This window comes from Pseudophryne corroboree, chromosome 4 (genome assembly GCF_028390025.1).
Source record: "Pseudophryne corroboree isolate aPseCor3 chromosome 4, aPseCor3.hap2, whole genome shotgun sequence".
In the NCBI taxonomy this organism is placed as follows: domain Eukaryota; kingdom Metazoa; phylum Chordata; class Amphibia; order Anura; family Myobatrachidae; genus Pseudophryne; species Pseudophryne corroboree.
This window is the reverse complement of record NC_086447.1, coordinates 848,557,655-848,576,726: the sequence shown is the minus strand read 5'-3', so window position 1 is coordinate 848,576,726 and position 19,072 is coordinate 848,557,655. Positions and strand designations below refer to the sequence as shown.

The 19,072-nt window shown below is 46.4% G+C and overlaps 1 protein-coding gene across 2 annotated transcripts in view; it reads left to right on the top strand.

Moving 5' to 3' along the window:
- SPTBN1 (spectrin beta, non-erythrocytic 1) overlaps window positions 1-19,072 on the top strand; it is a 289,366-nt gene that overhangs the window by 70,258 nt on the left and 200,036 nt on the right. For both annotated transcript variants that reach the window (XM_063918643.1, XM_063918644.1), the window contains exon 2: window positions 3,668-3,852. In XM_063918643.1, coding sequence (XP_063774713.1) covers window positions 3,711-3,852 — 142 coding nt within the window. In that variant the 5' untranslated portion in view covers window positions 3,668-3,710. The remainder of the gene's footprint in view (window positions 1-3,667; window positions 3,853-19,072) is intronic.

Here is a 19,072-nt window from a genome sequence, read left to right as displayed (position 1 = left end):
TAACGTTTGCGCCAGAGTTTTGACTGTATAAAGTATATGAAAAATACAAAGAATATGTTAGAAAGATATTCTTTGTATTATTCTAATCATTTTTATAGTCACAACTCTGGAATAAAGTCTGACAGGTGATGCAGTGCCCCCCCTGCCTATCTTTTCTGCACATCTCTGATCAACACTCAGCAAATTTCCAGCAGTGTATACTGCTGCACCTGTGTATAATGCCCAGATGTATATACTGCTGTACCTGTGTATAATGCCCACATGTATATACTGCTGCACCTGTGTATAATGCCCACATGTATATACAGCCGCACCTGTCCACAATGCCCACATGTATATACAGCCGCACCTGTCCACAATGCTCACATGTATATACAGCCGCACCTGTGCACAATGCCCACATGTATATACAGCCGCACCTGTGCACAATGGCCACATGTATATACAGCCGCACCTGTGCACAATGGCCACATGTATTTACAGCCGCACCTGTGTACAATGCCCACATGTATATACTGCCGCACCTGTGTACAATGCCCACATGTATATACTGCCGCACCTGTGTACAATGCCCACATGTATATACTGCCGCACCTGTGTGCAAAGCCCACATGTATATACTGCCGCACCTGTGTACAATGGCCACATGCACCCTTTGGCTCATATATTGTGTGTAAACCTGGCTCTGGCACTAGCCGGTGCCTCCTGAGCCATTTACAGTACCTCACTGCACGTCCCTGTTCTCTAGTAAAAAGCATGTAAAGGAGTAAGGGACAGCACGGTGGCACAGTGGTTAGTAGTGATACCTCTCAACTGAGGTAATGGGTTTGATTCCAACCAGGGCCCTATCTGTATGGAGTTTGTATGTTTTTACTGTTTTTGTGTGGGGTTCATTTCCTTCAGTGTCCTACCACACCCTCCCAAAACGTACTGGTAGGTGTAATTGGCTTCTGACAGAATTTTTTTTTTTTTTTTTTAAATACTAGTGTGTACTGTATGTGTGTCCATGTGACAGAGACTATTACATGGGGCAGGAACTGATGTGAATACATATTCTCTGTAAAGCACAGTGTAATATGTGTGCTCAATATAAGTTAAATAACTGTTCATAACAGTGGGAAGAGATACTCCTTTATCAAACAGCCTGTAGCATGGCTGTTAAGAGCTGATTGGCTGATACTTTAGCTCTCCATTTTTTATCACTGTCCAAGGCTTAGTACATCTGCCCCGTAGTCTGCTCAATTACTTTGGTGAGTGCGTGGAGTACCCTTTGTTGTTCTGTCAGCTACTTTTCACACCTCAAGCAGTGGCAGAATCAGTCTAGGGGCCGCAGGGCTGTAGTCCCTTCCCCCAGTAAAATCCCCCTCTCCATGGCTTCACATTGGAAGCGCTGTCTGCTAATTATTCATTGGACAGGCAGTCCCGGGGGAGGGGCTTTCCCCCTTAGGACTGCCACTCCCCTTTTATTCCACCAGCCGTACCTGGCTTCAAGGAGCTGCCACTGATACGCCAGTGAGAGTAACCAGCCTAAAGGAGGAGGGAAAAGTACTACTCACACCACAGCAATCCATCTCCTCACTGTAATGGTGTGTACACACGGTGAGATATTTTCTTAGGATTTTGACTATATAGTCAGAATCGTAAGAAAAGTTAGTGCGGATCGCAAGGTGAAAGTCTCACCTTGCGTTCCCGATGTGATGCCAATGCACGGTCGGCATCGCAAGCCTAGATAGACTGTGCAGGCAAGTAAATTTTGACTATCTCTATAGAAGAGTCAAAGTTGACACTTATCCAAAATCGCACATAGCCTTTATCGCAAGCACACTCATTATGTGCTTGCGATGCCGACTTAGCCCCTGTCGCATAGTGAGAATCGGGCTTAGCCCGAATCTCACTGTTGTATGCACCTTTACACAAAGTTGTAACAGATTAAAAAAAACAAAACCCGCCAATGTTTTCACATGGTAACTGATGGGAATACTTCCTGTGGATTATGTGGTGCGTGGTGTATTGCTGTAGGCGGTGGGAAAGCTGAGTGGCTGAAGATATATAGTGACAGTTTGGCGGAAGAGGGTTCACTTGCATTTGCTAGTTACAGTCCAGTCACCGTGGCAACGATGTAAGAAGGGAAACCAACTCTTACCATTGTGACTACTGGGCATCCTGTGATTTGCATTCTCCTTAGGTCTGGACACAATGTGCAGAAAATATAGAATAGGATCATTACGGAACAGAGAGGTCTGACAAGTCGTTAAACACACTCTTATGTTCCCAAAGATTTGTTGTGCTGTTGACGTACCCGTAAAAAGCGGTTTGTTTAAACAGCCTGAATATAAAAGCTGCTGCTTGTAAATCTTAGACTAAATCCTGTGGCTGCAATTGTAAGTGGTTACAAGGACTGCTCTCCGTATGATTATCCGGGCATTGGCAACTAATGTGTTTTCCTGCCATCCTCCGGGTTTCACAGTGACCTCTTCCGCTTTATAATTGCTGGCGAGAGAGGATTTAAAATACTGAAGGTTCCCAAGTCCTCACACATGGCTTAATGGCAAAAGCCTTTTCTGTGCATTTTATCAATTGAAGTGGCATCTGCAACAGTGCCACCTAGTGGTCACAAATAGCATGCAGAAATGATTGCACGGTGTTTGCTACATAGAATTATTATCCTTGTCCAGCTTCGGATTACTAACATTTATTGGCCTGCATACATCTGCTACCAAATCTGACGTTTTAACTGCCTGTCTTCATTCAGAGCCTTTACTTCACATCATATACTGTAGGGTAGTTACCCATTCACACACAGCGCTCCACATTCAGTACAGTTGCGTAGTGTTCATTCTAGCACCCTGCACCTTTCAAAACCTGTGCAGTTCCTCTTTCCTGTCTGGGGTGTCACTCTCTGCTGTATGCTTCTCCGCACACTCTGATCTGTAACTCAGTGCTGTGATACAGACCTGTGTGTGCCGAGAAGCACCAGAGCAGAGAGCGACACCCCAGGCAGGAAAGAGGAACTACATGGATTTTGAAAGGTGCAGGGTGCTAGAATGAACACTAGTTGCACGCCTAGTGATATAAATACATGGCTCAGAAACATAGAAGAAGCTGGATAGAAAAGGCTATGTATTTAAAAAAAAATTGTCTGTAAAAGTTGCATGATGTAGTGTGTGCGGCAGTAAAGTAAGGTACTTATGGCGCCATATAAATAAATTCTATTTATATGTACGGCGCTGCGAATTTCTTGTGGCGCCTTATAAATAAAATGTGATAATAGTGATGGAAAGCTGTGGCTGTTCGTGCTTGGTCCTCTCTTGTGCTGTGCACACAATTTAGAACTTTAAAAATACCCTGTTAACATAATGTGTCCTTGGTTTGAAAGTTACAAATGTCAATTTGGGATTAAAATAAGTTCTTACCTAATTTGCTGCTATAATTGAATGACCACTAGCAGAATTGAATTTGAATCTCTTTGAAGTTGCTGTGTCGGGGAGGGTTCAGCGTTCCTCCTTGTAATGGTAGGGCTGTTTGCAGCAAGCGTCTTCAGCATGCTTAGAAGATTGGGTATTTTTATCATTACTGTTGGGCGTAGTGGATCCGAAGTGTTCCAGATGACGGGGATTATTCAGGAGTGTCGCCGCTTGTAACTACATCTCACTTATTTGCCTTGCAGTTCTCGGTGACCTGTAGCTGATGAGAGGTTAGGGAAGTCCAGAATGACGGCTGTCCAGACAGACTATGATCACATTGAGATACAACAGCAGTACAGCGATGTCAACAATCGCTGGGACGACGAATGGGACAACGAGAATAGCTCTGCCCGACTGTTTGAGAGATCCCGTATCAAGGCGTTAGCAGGTACGTTACAAACTCACTGTAATGACTGTGTGTGATGTCGCTTGTCTGTACGCTGAAATGTATAAGCTCTACAGCTGCTAATAACCTCTCATTTACTAACAGTGTGTCCGTGAGTAACAGCCATTTAAATCCTTGTGAAATGCAGCGCTTCTTATTTAGCTGGTTTCCCCGCACTATGGGCCTAATTCAGACCTGATCGCAGCAGCAAATTTGTTAACTAATGAGCAAAACCATGTGCACTGCAGGAGGGGCAGATATAACATTTTCATAGAGAGCTAGATTTGGGTGGGTTATTTTATTTCTGTGCAGGGTAAATACTGGCTGCTTTATTTTTACACTGCAATTTAGATTTCAGATTGAACACACCCCACCCAAATCTAACTCTCTCTGCACATGTTATATCTGCCCCCCCCCCCCCCCCCCTTCCCCCAGCAGTGCACATGGCTTTGCCTATTGGCTAACAAATTTGCTGTTGTGATCAGGCCTGAATTAGGCCCTATGTGAGGTAGCAAAGTATTATTCATCCTTGTCTTATTTACTGTTTCACTTGTATATCCCAAACCTATTCTTCAGGATATAGCGCAAGCATACATTGATGAGCGTATAGCAACATAACTTGAGACGAGGCTGTTAGCAAGAGCTTACAATCTAATTAGCAAAAGCTAGCAATACAGAAGGTATGGGTATATATGTTGAGCACTGCATGAGTTCTTTTGTATTGTCCTTTGTAAAGGACATATATACTAAATAAAGTTGGGGCCTGTATTGGCATTACGTAGTAGGCGTCACTTGTAATGCTTGGGCACAGACTTTACATTTTTTAAACGTTGCTGTTTTTGTACCTGTTATTTGTGAAACGTATTTCTTTTGAACTATTAGTGGACGCTTTGCTGGTGCCTAGATGCATGGTTGGAGTTGCGTGTTTGATCCTGCACTGTTGTACCGTCCTGGTGCTCATCTTGGATCCAGTATGACCGTTTAGGTGGGATCTGTAGCAAATGGACGTAATCCAAATCCCAGGAGAAGGTCGCACCGACATCTCCATAAACTTCCCTTGCAACCTGCAACCCCTAACACCCCCTCTTCCCCATTTCACGAGCTGCTGTTACCCTCCTCGATAACTGACTTGCCAAATGAGCACAACAACTGGCAGTCTGGTGCCCAGGAACTGCTGGGTTCAGTGTGACGCCAGGGCGCATCGACAATGACAGGTCTGAATTAATTTTCCAGACCGCTACAACCACTAACCGCAAAAAAATGGATGCTTGCCAAGTAGGCCGAACCGCAAACTGCTGTGGTTTAAAAAGAATATATATCTTTATATATACTATTCCTGTATTGCACCCAACATGCTGCAGTATACAAACTATAAAACTTTTCACCCAATTGATTACCCTGGCCGCTGCTATATTATGGGCCTTCTAGTCGGCTGTTAGAAATACCATAACTGGAATGTCCTTTTATTATAGCACAGTTTTCTGTATTTTTTTTTTTTTCCTACTGAAGCAGATATGCAACTGAATAACTCAAACCACATGATTTAGAGGGTTGAGATCCATGATACAGGCGGTTGTGTGTTAAGGGCATGACAGCCATCTGTAGTTAACCCTCTGGCTGCTTAGCTCTGCCGAAGAATCGGATGTACTATAACCCCTACCCATAGCGTGTCAGCCAGGAGGACTGCAGCACCATCAGCAGAGGGTGGAGAACTGTGCAGAGAAAGTGAACTTTGGCCAGAGGATCTCAGGGCTGGGAGGTGCAGTGTGGTTGTCATTTGTCTTGCTGCGATAGTCCTCTTCTGCATTCCATGCAGTGCTTCCTATGTGTAGTTAACTCTCCTACTGCCAGACGAGATTATGGGAAGACATGGTAAATGAGGATAAACTGCTGGAAGCTTTGTTAGGGCCATCTACCTTGCACTGGGAGGCGATCACGAGACCGCCTGTCGGTACAGTACTGACACCAGAATCCCGACAGACAGTGAAATGCCGCCTCCGGAGTTCTGGCCGACACAGACTTTTTTCCCTCTATCTTACAGAGAGACAGCAGGGGAGGTGGGAACAGAAGTCCTATGGCATGCACAAAGCTAATCTCACTCCGCATAAAATACTAGGCTACCACCAAAACTGTTCTTGTTTTTGATCAGCCAGTACCATTGGAAACATACATTCGATGGCTGATTTATATTTGACTGAATTATTAGTGTTGTCATTTACTTTAAATCTCACTAGCCAGAAACTTATTGCTATGCTACAAACAATAGGTACTTACCGGGAGATGTATCAAACCTTCTGTAGAGGATAGATGGAGAAAATTACTCTGCAATCAATAAGCTGCTAGCTATCATTTTATAGAATATACACAGATGTGAGCTTATTGGTTGCCAATCGGTTGATTGGTTACCTTTTCCCCTGTCCTTTTCAGAAGGTCTGTACATCTCGATCCTAGTCTATGGGCCACGTTACAGGTAACAGATGTTACTGCTGAGTCGCTTGACACAAACTAAGTGAAGAACCTCTATTATAAGGTGAGATTAATCTGAGGTTTAATGCACCTTCATGACCTAATTTATGATGCACAGTACTGCTGAACTGCGGTGCCCAACGCTCTTGACGCCTCGTGCCTCGATTTGCAGAGTGGTGAGAAGATTTTGCACGGACTTCTTGTGAATATAAGACATGAACCAAATGCTCAATACTTGGTCATGAATTATTCACTGTGTTCTGCATCCGGCTGGGAAGCTTTGTATTTCTCGCTGGTGGAAATTGGTCTTAGCAGTTCATGGACCACCGAGTGCCGTCCCACAGAAGAAAAAGTGTTCGTCGTTGTCCTAGGCATACTTTGTAATGTGAATTTACAAATATGAGGCGCATTTAATTCCTGACAATGTGCCATTCCAGAATTGAACACCACAGCCGTCCGGCATTGCACATTTTCACTTGCGAAAACTTGTGAGTTTGGCACTTCCGTAAGTGTAGATTGCCAAAGTTGTTACACAGCGAATGGCCTGTTCAGCAGCAAATCCTGGGTGAAACATTGGGGCATCCCTATTTGCACAGTTTGGGCTAGACACGCCTGTACACCACTTACTTCGTTTTTAGAGCATGGCCAATGAAATGAAATAATGTGGAGCGGAACCTTGCTTGGTTTGCAGATGAGAGCATCATTGTTTCCACTCTGCAGGGTAACAGAAGTTTGCACCAGCTTGGAACGGGTGGAGGTTGGTCCTCATTCCAAGTTATGGGGTCATTCCTTTAGCATTTCAGTGGAGAAGCTATTTTCTAGGCACACTTTTGATGTCCTTAATGTGTCTCATCTAAGCCTTAGAAACAACAGTTCCACCAGGGAATGACCACATCCCTTGACTTTCAATAAACAAATGGTGGTTGGCTTTGGTCACACTTACAGTATACCTAATATATCTGCAAATGTTTCGTTGGCAGAGTTTCTGGGACTATAGAAGTGATTATTTGTTTAATAAAAATAATGTAACACTGTAAAAAGTGTGTGTTGCAGAGAGGCTAACGTAAAGCAAGAAATGCACACAAAATCTATTTATTAGGGCATTGTAAGATGATGATGATGTCACCCACCCGGCTTTACGGTCTCACGTCTGGTAAATGATTCTCCAGATCCCATGCTCGCTCGCTGTGTGTTTGACCTTGAAGCAGAATGTCTCTTCTGTAGAATAACTTCTCCCTCACCCAGCTCATGACTTGAACTTTTTTTTTTGTTTACTTGTTTTTTTGTTTTTCCCCTTTCGGCTCTTAGTGTTCAGTTCATATTGTACTATAGCGATGATTACTTGCATCATTTTATACTTTTTCAAACACAAAAACCGTTTAAGTGAATGATTGTTCTATAGTTTAACTTTATTACCCCCTCTGCTTATATGAATACTGTACGTAATGGAGACATGGGCATCTGCCAGACTCGCGTTTTTTATAGTACAGCGCGCATACTGGTAATGATTTAAAGTTCATGTAGTGCTTCAGTCATTTTAACCAAAAACACCATCTGGCTTTTATACTTTAAGAACCAATATTAGAGGAGTCTTCACCCTGCTCTAATTTTCCCAGACTTTGCAAATGATGACTGTCTCCATGATGTAATGGTCCGTTCCTGTATTTTAATTGGCTGCGGTCATAGCAGAGCTTCAGGAGAAGACCATAGAGGTGGAGCATAGGACCCAGTATGCCAATGAGGCCCAGAATTCTTGACCTTGCATGGCCATGCCACCTTCATAATGGAGCACAAAATATTTCCAGGAGATCTGACCTTTATATGAAGCTTAGTGATTTGTGGTGTTTGGCGTGCTTTGCATTGGCAGCCCAAGTTGCTGATCCCCAGAGAACAGCAGAAAAAAATTCCACTCGTTTAAACTTCTTTTGCGAATTAGGTTAACATGTTCTATAGAGGTCTACTGTCATTACTTTCAGAGTAGCAGTCACACTCCAGAATTGTGGACGTATCTGCAGCGTGTTCTATCACATCTCCGTTCCATGATGTCACGGCCTAAGACAAATCTGCTGTATTATAAGATATTAACTATAGCTATTTGTGAGCTGAAAATTGTAGCAATACGTTCTGTCCCTGTTGAGCCTGCAATATGCATTCTCTTTATATCCACACAGGCCCCGTTTGCTGCAATTATGTTTAATTGTGGGTGAAACTGAACTTCATCAGTCACTGATGTTTTCCTTCAGCCTGCAGCTGTCCCTCATGGAGATTTATCACCGCTTCCTCAGGAATGTTGTCCTTTCTGGAGAACGGGAATGCTGCGAGTTTTGTAGACAGATGGCGCTGAATAAGCAGAAATAATTAATAATTGTAGCTTAAAACATCACAAATTAATTTTTTTATTCTTTTTTTACATTGAGGGATTTTTTCTAGTACTTTGTGCAGAACCAAAACCTTTTTCCTGTGAACTGGTCATTCTGAGCTTCAGACTAGAGGTCATTAACGTCTGCAGTGGAATCTCGCATGTTTATCAGCAAGCCTTGTGTGTGATGGAGCCTTCGCGCGCAGCTTAGGGTAATTACAGGCGATTCAGCGGTGTACCGGGTCTACATCGTATCTCCGCTTCCGACAGAGGAGCTGCAGCTGGCTGGCACCTTGCCTATCGTGTAAAGGTTGGGTTAGCCGTGGGCGTGTTGACCGAAATGCGGGTTACTCAGAGGTGAGGCCATACAGAGGTGCATCCGACTGCAGCGCTGACTGAAGTGTGCCGGGGGGGGAGCTGGCCAGCACATGTGAACGTGCAATTGCAAATGTGTGCTGAATTCTTTCCCAAGGGGATCTGCAGCAGCCGCATGCATGGAAAACTGGCATACAATGGTGGTGGTGGGGGTTTAAGAAGTGGTATGTTGCACGGGGGTGACCTTGCAGCTGTATAATGCACACGGGTGGCCTCGCAGCCAGCTGTACAGGGCACCGTGCAATTACAGCAATTGTAATCATCAAGGCCTGTGAGTGCTTAATTGAACTTTAATTGTACTTTCTAGGGAACATTGCACAACACCACTCTGTCATTTATTACTGTAAGGCTCTCTGGATAGGATAGTAATAGAGAGTAGATTTAGGTAACGGAGACCTGTCCGAATCTGCTTTATAGAATAATTAGACGCTAAAGTTAAATGGGGTCTTGGTTGATATCAGACCTACGGTTTGGAATGGAGTTGTGTTGTCCAGATCAGAAGTGTTGGATGACTCCTTTGTGAGTAAGAAGTAAACTGTCTTTGAGTGGACTATGTAGGAATGGCATACAATTTTTGAAACAAGATTAAACGTCCCGATAAAATTGATCTCCAGCTGTTAAGTCATGTTAAGCGTGGCCGCACCCAGTACTAAGACTTGCATCAAAGTATTGGCTTTCGGCATTTTTGCCATTATGAAGATAAATTACATCTAATTAAATAATTTTCTTGAACGTTCTAGGCAGTAAAACTGCTTGAAAACGAACAACTGATACATTACAGAAATGTATATACGTTGTACAGACTATCCGCTGTCTCTGTACATCTAGTACAAATGCTTTGCTAATTTTTTTAAAACTTTTTTTTTTTAATCAAGCTCTTAACATTTGAACAAAAGACAGACAGATGTCTCCTTATCTCGTGTGACTGGGCTGAAGCAGAATCCGGTATTTTTGCTGCATTCCCTAAGGTAGAGGAAATCTGTGAAATGGGACTTCAGAAGCCACCCACTCCTCCATGGTTTGGATGGGGCCAGTTTCCGCATTGTAGGCCATCTTATTATTGGAACGTTTCCTTCAGTCGTCATTCCCATGGCTGTCCGAATCCTCCAGAGATAAACAGGATGTCTTCCTGGCCTTTCCCGTGATAGGTTTTTTGTGCTGCAGATGATCATTGTCTCAGAAAGCTCTGATGATATTTCAAGAACGTCTGCTAAATAGATTTGGATTTCTACTATTTTTAGCTCCTTTGACCACTTCAAATTGGCATGTTCCCAATTACGATGATCTCCAACCGGTCAACATTCTTCCAAAATCTATCTTCAGAAGTGGACAAAGGGCCTAATTCAGACCTGATCGCAGCAGCAAATTTGTTCTCTAATGGGCAAAACAATATGCACTGCAGGTGGGTCAGATGCAACATGTCAGAGAGAGTTAGATTTGGGTGGGTTATTTTGTTTCTGCGCAGGGTAAATACTGGCTGCTTTATTTTTACACTGCAATTTAGATTTCAGTTTAAATACACCCCACCCAAATCTAACTCTCTCTGCACATGTTCTATCTGCCTCCCCTGCAGTGCACATGGTTTTGCCCATTGGAGAACAAATTTGCTGCTGCGATCAGGTCTGAATGAGACCCATGGATTGCATCTAAGAGCATGCTGATCAGTGATATCTTCCATGCTGGTATTTTAGTGCAATACATTATACAGGATCGGTATGCGTGACTGGCGGATGGAATGCTGGCGGACATAATACCGACGCCGGCATCCTGATGGTCACAATCCCGACGGTGCAAGGTAAGTCTTCTAACTACCACCCGCCCACCATGACCTCCACCCTAACCCACCCCACTAGTGCCTAACCCTAACCTCCCCTTAGTGCCGAAACCTAACCCCCCCCCCCCTTTCCGCAACCTCACACGAACATCCGCTCCTTGCGACCTAGTTTTTCACAGTTTTTCTGAATATTTCACCAATATTTTGTTACAGGCTATACGATTAAGATAACCCGTAAAAAAAAAAAGAAAAGAAAAAAAGTAGTAATTTTCTTACGAAAACACACAGGTTCAGTGAAACTTATGTGTTTTCGCGTACGCAGCCCCAAAAGCAGAGCTGCTTTCGGGGATTTTGTTTCACCTGCCCAAAATCCCCAATAAGCCGCGGTTTGTGCAGGCTTATCGGGGATAATTGGATCGCCCCTGGGGATATAATAAACATTGTAAATTACCGCGGGTAATTGGATACCCCTCTTTGGAGTAGATAGTGTTTTGTAAAAGCGGTTATATAGAAGTTTGTTCTCTGATGACGTGAATTGCGACTCACAAAATGTGTGATTTGTATTATTGAAAACTCTAAGGGGGGTATGCAGTAGTTTTTAGGTGATTTTGTTGTTGTGTTACCGGATTCAGTATGATATACTGTCGGGCGGGAGGCCGGCCGTCCATATCCCAACAGCGGCATCCTACACGCCAGAATGCCGGATTTCGGCATCTGTAACTGACCGCCGGGATCCCAGCAGCCGACAAATTGAATGTATCCCGTATTGACAATGGATGGGAATGATGACGATGCTTATTGCGCATGTTGCACCCAAATGCGCTGGGTGCGACACACACAAATTATAAGACAACCTGATTTTACCAGAGGCTTTCAGGGTATGGTAGGACTTGTAGTTCCACAACAGCTGCTGTCTAGTCAGCTATAATGGACACATTGTCTTTAGGGCTTACGGTCCTTAGGTCGACCACTATTGGTCGACATGCATTAGGTCGACAGGGTCACTTGGTCAACATGATCATTAGGTCAACATGGAAAAGGGTCGACATGAGTTTTTTATTATTATTATTATTATTATTATTATTATTATTATATATGTATACAGGTTGAGTATCCCTTATCCAAAATGCTTGGGCCAAGATGTATTTTGGATATCGGATTTTTCCGTATTTTGGAATAATTGCATACCATAATGAGATATCATGGTGATGGGACCTAAATCTAAGCACAGAATGCATTTATGTTACATATACACCTTATACACACAGCCTGAAGGCAATTTAAGCCAATATTTTTTATAACTTTGTGCATTAAACAAAGTGTGTCTACATTCACACAATTCATTTATGTTTCATATACACCTTATACACACAGCCTAAAGGTCATTTAATACAATATTTTTAATAACTTTGTGTATTAAACAAAGTTTGTGTACATTGAGTCATCAAAAAACAAAGGTTTCACTATCTCACTCTCATTCAAAAAAGTCCGTATTTCGGAATATTCCGTATTTCGGAATATTTGGATATGGGATACTCAACCTGTATATATTTAAACTTTTTCATACATTATGATCCACGTGGACTACAATTGGGAATGGTAACCTGAAGCATGCGAGGGGACACGGTGCACTAATTGGGGTTCCCCGTCAGGTAATGAAGAAAACGCCAAAAAAACAAAAACCTCATGTCGATCTTTTACCGTGTCGACCTTGTTCATGTCAATGTGGTGACCCTGTCGACCAATAGTGGCCGACCTAATGACTGTCGACCTAATGACCCATACCCATCTTTGGCCGCTGCTGTTCTAGTTGGGTGGAGCAAGAAGTAAGAATTGCCCAACTCAGTGGTTCCCAAACTTTTTTGAATCACGGCCCCCTAGAGTATCAGATTTGTTTTCATGGCACCCCTAGGCCAAACGTTTCTTATTGAGAGATTTAGAAATAAATATAAAATTAAGTGAATTGTGTTTTTTATATATATATATCTATATCTTGGATAGAGTGCACTCACCAGTCGAATCCTATGATCAATCAGGGTTTAATATATATATATATATATACTAGGTGCTTCATCGCGCCCTACGGGCGCTCTTCACACCGTCGCAAGGGGCTACGCCCCCTTAACCCTTGCATGCCTTTCTGGGGTTCAATATTTGTGTTATATGGAGTATCACCTGCATTCCTTTGTTAGTGGTTAAATATTGCACAATGAAAGGGTGTGCGATGGTGAAGGAGGCGCAGCCCCTTGCGACGGCGTGAACAGCACCTGCAGACCACAATGTACAGAATGTAGCGGGTGCGGGGGGTACTGCGGATGGTGTCTGTAGATGCTGCGGATGGAGGGGGGGCGGAAGTGGGGGTGGGGCCCGGATGGGGAAGGGTTGGGAGGTGGTGGGGGAGGGGCAGAGGAGTGGGGGATGCAGATGGGGGAGGGGTCCGGAGGCACTGCAGGTAGGGGAGGGGCAGGGGTGCCATGGGTGGGGGAGGGGCAGGTGTGGGGATGTTGCAGATGGGTGAAGGGTTCCGGAGGTGCTGTGGGATGGGAAGGGGCGGGAGTGCCACTGGTGGGGTAGGGGTCCGTAGGCGCCATGGGTAGGGGAGGGGCAGGTACGGGTGTTGCGGCAGATGGGGAAGGAGGTCCGGAGGTGCTGCAGGTGGTGGTGGGGCAGGTGCGGGGGTGCCATTGGTGGGGGAGGGGTGGGTGAGGGGGGGACCGCAGATGGAGGAGGGTGTCTGCAGATGCTGCGGGTGGAGGGGGGCAGGTGTGGGGGAGACATATAAGGGGGGTGAATGGTGGAGGGGGCCTGGAGATTGCTGGGGGTGGTGAAGGGGCAGAGGAGTGGGAGCCGTGGGTGGTGTAGGGGGTCTGGAGGCACAGCATGTGGGGGAGGGGTGGAGTGCCGCATGTGGTGGAGGGGAAGGTGCGGAGGTGTGGTGCATTGGGGAGAGGTCTGGAGGTGCTGCGGGTACTGTACCTGCCAAAAAGGTAGTTGGAGGGTATGCAGTAACAGGGCCAGGACAGGGGTGACAGGGTCAGAACAGGGTTGACAGGGTCAGAACAGGGTTGACTGGGCCAGGACAGGGGTGACAGGGTCAGAACAGAGGTGACAGGGTCAGAACAGGGGTGACGGGGCCAGGACATGGGCGACGGGGCCAGGACAGAAATGACAGGGACAGGATAGGGGTGACAGGGTCAGTGTAGGGGCGGCAGGACCAGGACAGGGGTGTCAGGGCCAGTATAGGGTTGACAGGGCAAGCACAGGGGTGACAGGGCCAGGATAGGGGTAGCAGGGCCAGCATAAGGGTGACAGGGCCAGGATAAGGGTGAAAGGGCCAGGATAAGGGTGGCAGGTCAAGGCCAGGGGTTACAGGGACATGACAGAACACAGGGCACGGGAGAGATTGGTATTAGGGACAGAACAGTGGTGACAGACAGATGTGTCTTACCGGAGTCACTGCTGCTGGCTGCTGCTGTTCCACTCCAACCTGTTGGCATCTGCTGCTGGTGGAGACTTGGCATGGCTGACTCTCTTAGGCTGTATTCCTGCTTCCTCTGCCCGTCCGCATCACTCCCCCCCTCCTCAGTCACACACCGCAGACCTCGCGCAGCTGCCGGGCACTGTGGTAAGGTGAGACTGGGAGTGACTGGTTAGCCCCCAGGAGATGCTGCGGCTGGAGGGAGGAGGGGGTCATAGCATGCACGTGGCGCGGACCTCACGGCTGCTGGGCACTGTGGTAAGGGGAGACTGGGAGTGACTGGTTAGCTCCCAGGAGACGCTGATGCTGGAGGGAGGAGGGGGTCAGAGCCTGCAAGCAGCGCGGACTTCTGCAGCGCTACCCGCCGGCTAAAGTGTGTGAAGGAGCTGGGCGCAACTCACTGCGGGTGGCAGCGCTGCAGCTAGCGGTGGGGTCGCAGGGGCTGGAGATAACAGGGGCAGTACGGAAAGTGCACAGCGGCTGGTGACCCACAAAACTACAGCTAGGAAGCGTGGAGTGTGCCAGAATGTGACGCTCCTCCCTGCCAGAGAGACCCTGCTGAGTATGCTGATGTGGGGGTCAAGTATGGCATACCCCCTCACACACCCCCATACCTCCCAAATGTCCCAATTTTCGAGGGACAGTCCCATTTTTTGGGGTCTGTCCCACCCGCGGTTCGCAGTGTCCTGCGGTGGGGGGGGGGGGGGAGCAGTTGGAAAGCTCCTGTACTCGCTGATCTGCTTAGCAGAGCAGCGGTGAATAGTGGAGACAGAGGGAGAGGGGGCATCAGGGGGTACGGATTAAGGGGGGGTTCCAGCAGCAGAGCCGGATTAAGGGGGGGGGGGCAGGCGGTACGTACCGTTGGCCCCACAGTTTTAGGGGGCCCCCTGGCTGGAGTAGCTCTGTCCCAGCTCAGAAGCTCCCCCGTCCTGCCAGCAACAGCGGCAGCATTGTGCTACAGTCAGCACACGCTGCTGCGTATTGGCAGGTCTGTGGTGTTGCAGGGAGGCAGCAGTCTCCCTGCTTTCTTCTGCCTGTGCGGGTGTGTAGGGGGGAGCGACCACCTCCTCTGGATTTACCTCTAGCTGAGGGGCCAAAATACCATCCACAGTGAATGCCCGGGTCAGGGGTGTTCAGAACAGGTCCTCAACCATAGATACTCCTGAAGAAGCCTGGTTAGGTGAAACGCGTTGAGGACCTGTTCTGAACACCCCTGACCCGGGCATTCACTGTGGATATACCCCGGACTGCCTGAGAAAAATATCGGATTATCCAGATAAGCTTTATGAACTTTTTTTCTTTTTTAAATTTATTTTTATGACCACTCTTAGTACATGAATTAAAATCTGTCTTTTAGCCTGTGATTTTCATTTATACACGACGAATCACGAACCACGATATCTTATATCTCCACGGAGGATGATCATTCGTGCAAAAGACCTTTATTGAAATGCTGTTTGGTGTGTATATTATGGTACGCTGAATACCTATCGATTTGTGTGAACCCCAATATATTTGATAAGTAAATACTGCACTATGAGAGGCATCTCTCGTTTTGGTTGATTACAGACCGTGCTTTGTTGCGTATAACACCGACTGGAAGACATTCTCTGTGAGACATCTGCTCACGTGAAACCGGTGACCAGTTGTGGTGCAGATAACCAACTGGAGGAATCAGTCGCTGTAATTTTGATGTGCCTGCTAAAGATCAAATTTCCGGTACGCAGATTACCTAGAGACACTTCATTATAAATATCCAAAATTGGTATGAAGTTACTGCACTATTAGGCGCTTGTCCTCTCCTCTTTTCTCCATATATATATATATCTATATATATCATCCTTAGGTTCAGTTATGTGGCGAGGGACAAGATTTGCTTCTGTTTGTCCACATTTTTTATGATTGGCAGCCACCAGCACTGGTTTTGCCTATTACATTGACAATAAATAATTTGAATTGGTCTTGGACCACCAACCCAGGGCACCCCTGCAAGTGTCCTGAGGCTCCCCAAGGTTATTTAAATTTAGCACAGCTACGATTATCTACCCTGACATGCGGGGGGGATGCCCAGCACAGGGCTAGTCCGTCCCGCATGTCAGTACGGGCCCCCTCCCTCGCACAAATACAAAAGCATTGCACAGCGGCGATGCTTTTGTATTTCTGGAGTAACTCCCGGCCAGCGCAGCTCCTGCGGTTGGCCGGGAGTTGTTCGCCGCTGCTGCTGTCCGCAGCGGCTGCGTGAGACGTCACGCAGCCGCCGCGGCCCGCCCCCCCCCAATGGTCCGACCACGCCTGCGATGGCCGGACCGCGCCCCCTAAACGGCGGCTTAACGCCGCCGTTCAGCCCCCTCACACCCGGCGTCCGCCTCCGTCTCAGAGGTGATCGCTAGGCAACGACGACTGCGGCGCCGGCGCATCGCGCAGTTCCGACCCGATCGCTGCTCTGTGACGAACTGCAGCGAGCGATCGGGTCGGTATGACCCCCATAGTTTGAGAACCACTGGGCTAACTGGAGAATATAGTCCACGAAATGATCCATACGTATGAGAGCATATCCTTCTACCGTGGACTATTTTCTTTAAACTTCCAGTTGAGTTCCTGACACATTTTATACAATGGTTTTAGTTTAACTGACAAACTGTCTAAACAGCAGCTCTCCTCGATTTCAATAAAACACTGAAATGGTAATCTGTTCAAGTTTTCACAAAAACAATTTTGCCTCCGCTATGTAAACGTGTATTCCCTTCCATCAGCTGGATCCTGTCATGTCTCCTTCCTTGTATTGTAAAATACATGTGGCGGGATGGCTGCGCTGGCTTGTAATACCACATGGAGAAGAATTTATTGATTGAAGAGAAAATCATCTTAGCTGGGCGTACAAGGCCGGAGGGATGCTGCTGAATAATGAACGAGCAGGCAGTGCTGCTGCAGCTGAGTGCCTGGGCACACAAGGTCAAAGCAGAAGGACATGTGAAGGATTCACTTGATATAGGAGAGGAACATTAAACCACAATACCACGTTAGTAGCAGATGTCTGTCTCACTGTACATTTAATCACTTTACAATCCTCGGGGCTATTGCATCTGGGGCTTAAACATGGATTCTGAATTAAATGTGCTATTTGTGAGCCAGTAGTCAGCGCATGTCGCATGTATGAGCCCAGACAAAAAAAAAAAAAGAGGGGGTGTGTGGGGGTGATTCTGTGTTAGTATCACAAATATTACTGCTAGCTTTATTCTTATGCACGGGGAGATTTATTGAAACGCAAAAGGCTGAATGACGCTGTTTTTAATAGATGCTTCAAACAGGTTTTTATTTTTTGATTTATAATGGCACAATATTACCAATCAAGTGCTGGACATAGTGAACCTCCTGCTGTGCGAAAAAGTGGTCACAGATGAGTTCTGTGATGATATAAATTGGCAACGATACAGAGGGGACTTAATACCGTTTTGTTTTTATTTTTTAACTGCCCATGTGGTAGATCAAACATTGGAGAGAGATAAAGTACTAACCAATCCGTTTCTGTCCTTTTACAGCCTGTGTGTGATAAATGACAGTTGCTGTTTGGCTGACCTCTACCCTAAAAGAGCCAACCAATCAGCTCCTAACAGCCATATTATAGGTTATGTTTGAAAAATTAGTTAGGAGCTAATTGGGTGGTCTCTCTTTTCACTTTATCACTCTCCAAGAATTAGTACTCCTGCCCCTTTATCTCTCTCCAAGGATTGATACACCTACCCCCCTCAATCATATCTTCTAAGCAATTACTGATCACATGAAGCTCTGCCTGTGGCACAGTGTATTGGGCCCCCATAATTTAGTAATTTCTCCACGCAGTGTTTGCACATCACAGTCCGTAGTAACATAGTTCCTGAGGTTGAAAAAAGACAATTTGTCCATCGAGTTCAACCTATTTGTGGTCTCGTATGCTATATTTTCTCTTATGTCCCAGAGGATGCTGGGGACTCCAAAAGGACCATGGGGTATAGACGGGATCCACAGGAGACATGGGCACACTAAAATACTTTGACTGTGTGTGAACTGGCTCCTCCCTCTATGCCCCTCCTCCAGACCTCAGTTAGATTCTGTGCCCAGGAGTGACTGGACACACACTAGGGGAGCTCTACTGAGTTTCTCTGGAAAGACTTTGTTAGGCTTTTTTATTTTCAGGGAGACCTGCTGGCTACAGGCTCCCTGCTTTGTGGGACTGAGGGGAGAGAAGTCAGACCTACTTCTTCTGAGTTAAGGGCTCTGCTTCTTAGGCTACTGGACACCATTAGCTCCAGAGGGTTCGATCACTTGGTGCGCCTAGCTGCTTGTTCCCGGAGCTGCGCCGTCACCTCCCTCACAGAAGCCAGAAGTAAGAAGCCGGGTGAGTATTCGAAGAACAGAAGACTTCAGTGACTGCAGAAGACTTCAGTGATGGAGGTACAGCGCAGCGGTCGCGCTGCGCTCCATGCTCCCACACACACACCAACGGCACTCACAGGGTGCAGGGCGCTGGGGGGGAGCGCCCTGAGCAGCAAGTTACTGAGGGTCTTTAACTGGCAAAAGAGGCATATTCGGTGCTCGGGCACCGTGTACGATACCCCCGCCAGTATATTTTTTTTTACATTTAAGCGGAACTACAGCGCGCCGGGAAGGGTCGGGGCTTAGCCGCACAGCTTACCAGCGCCATTTTATCTCTTCACAGACGCTGGCCCGGACCTCCACTCTCCTTACAAGTACTGAGGAGCAAAACGGGGGGGGGGGGGGGGGCACAAGCTAT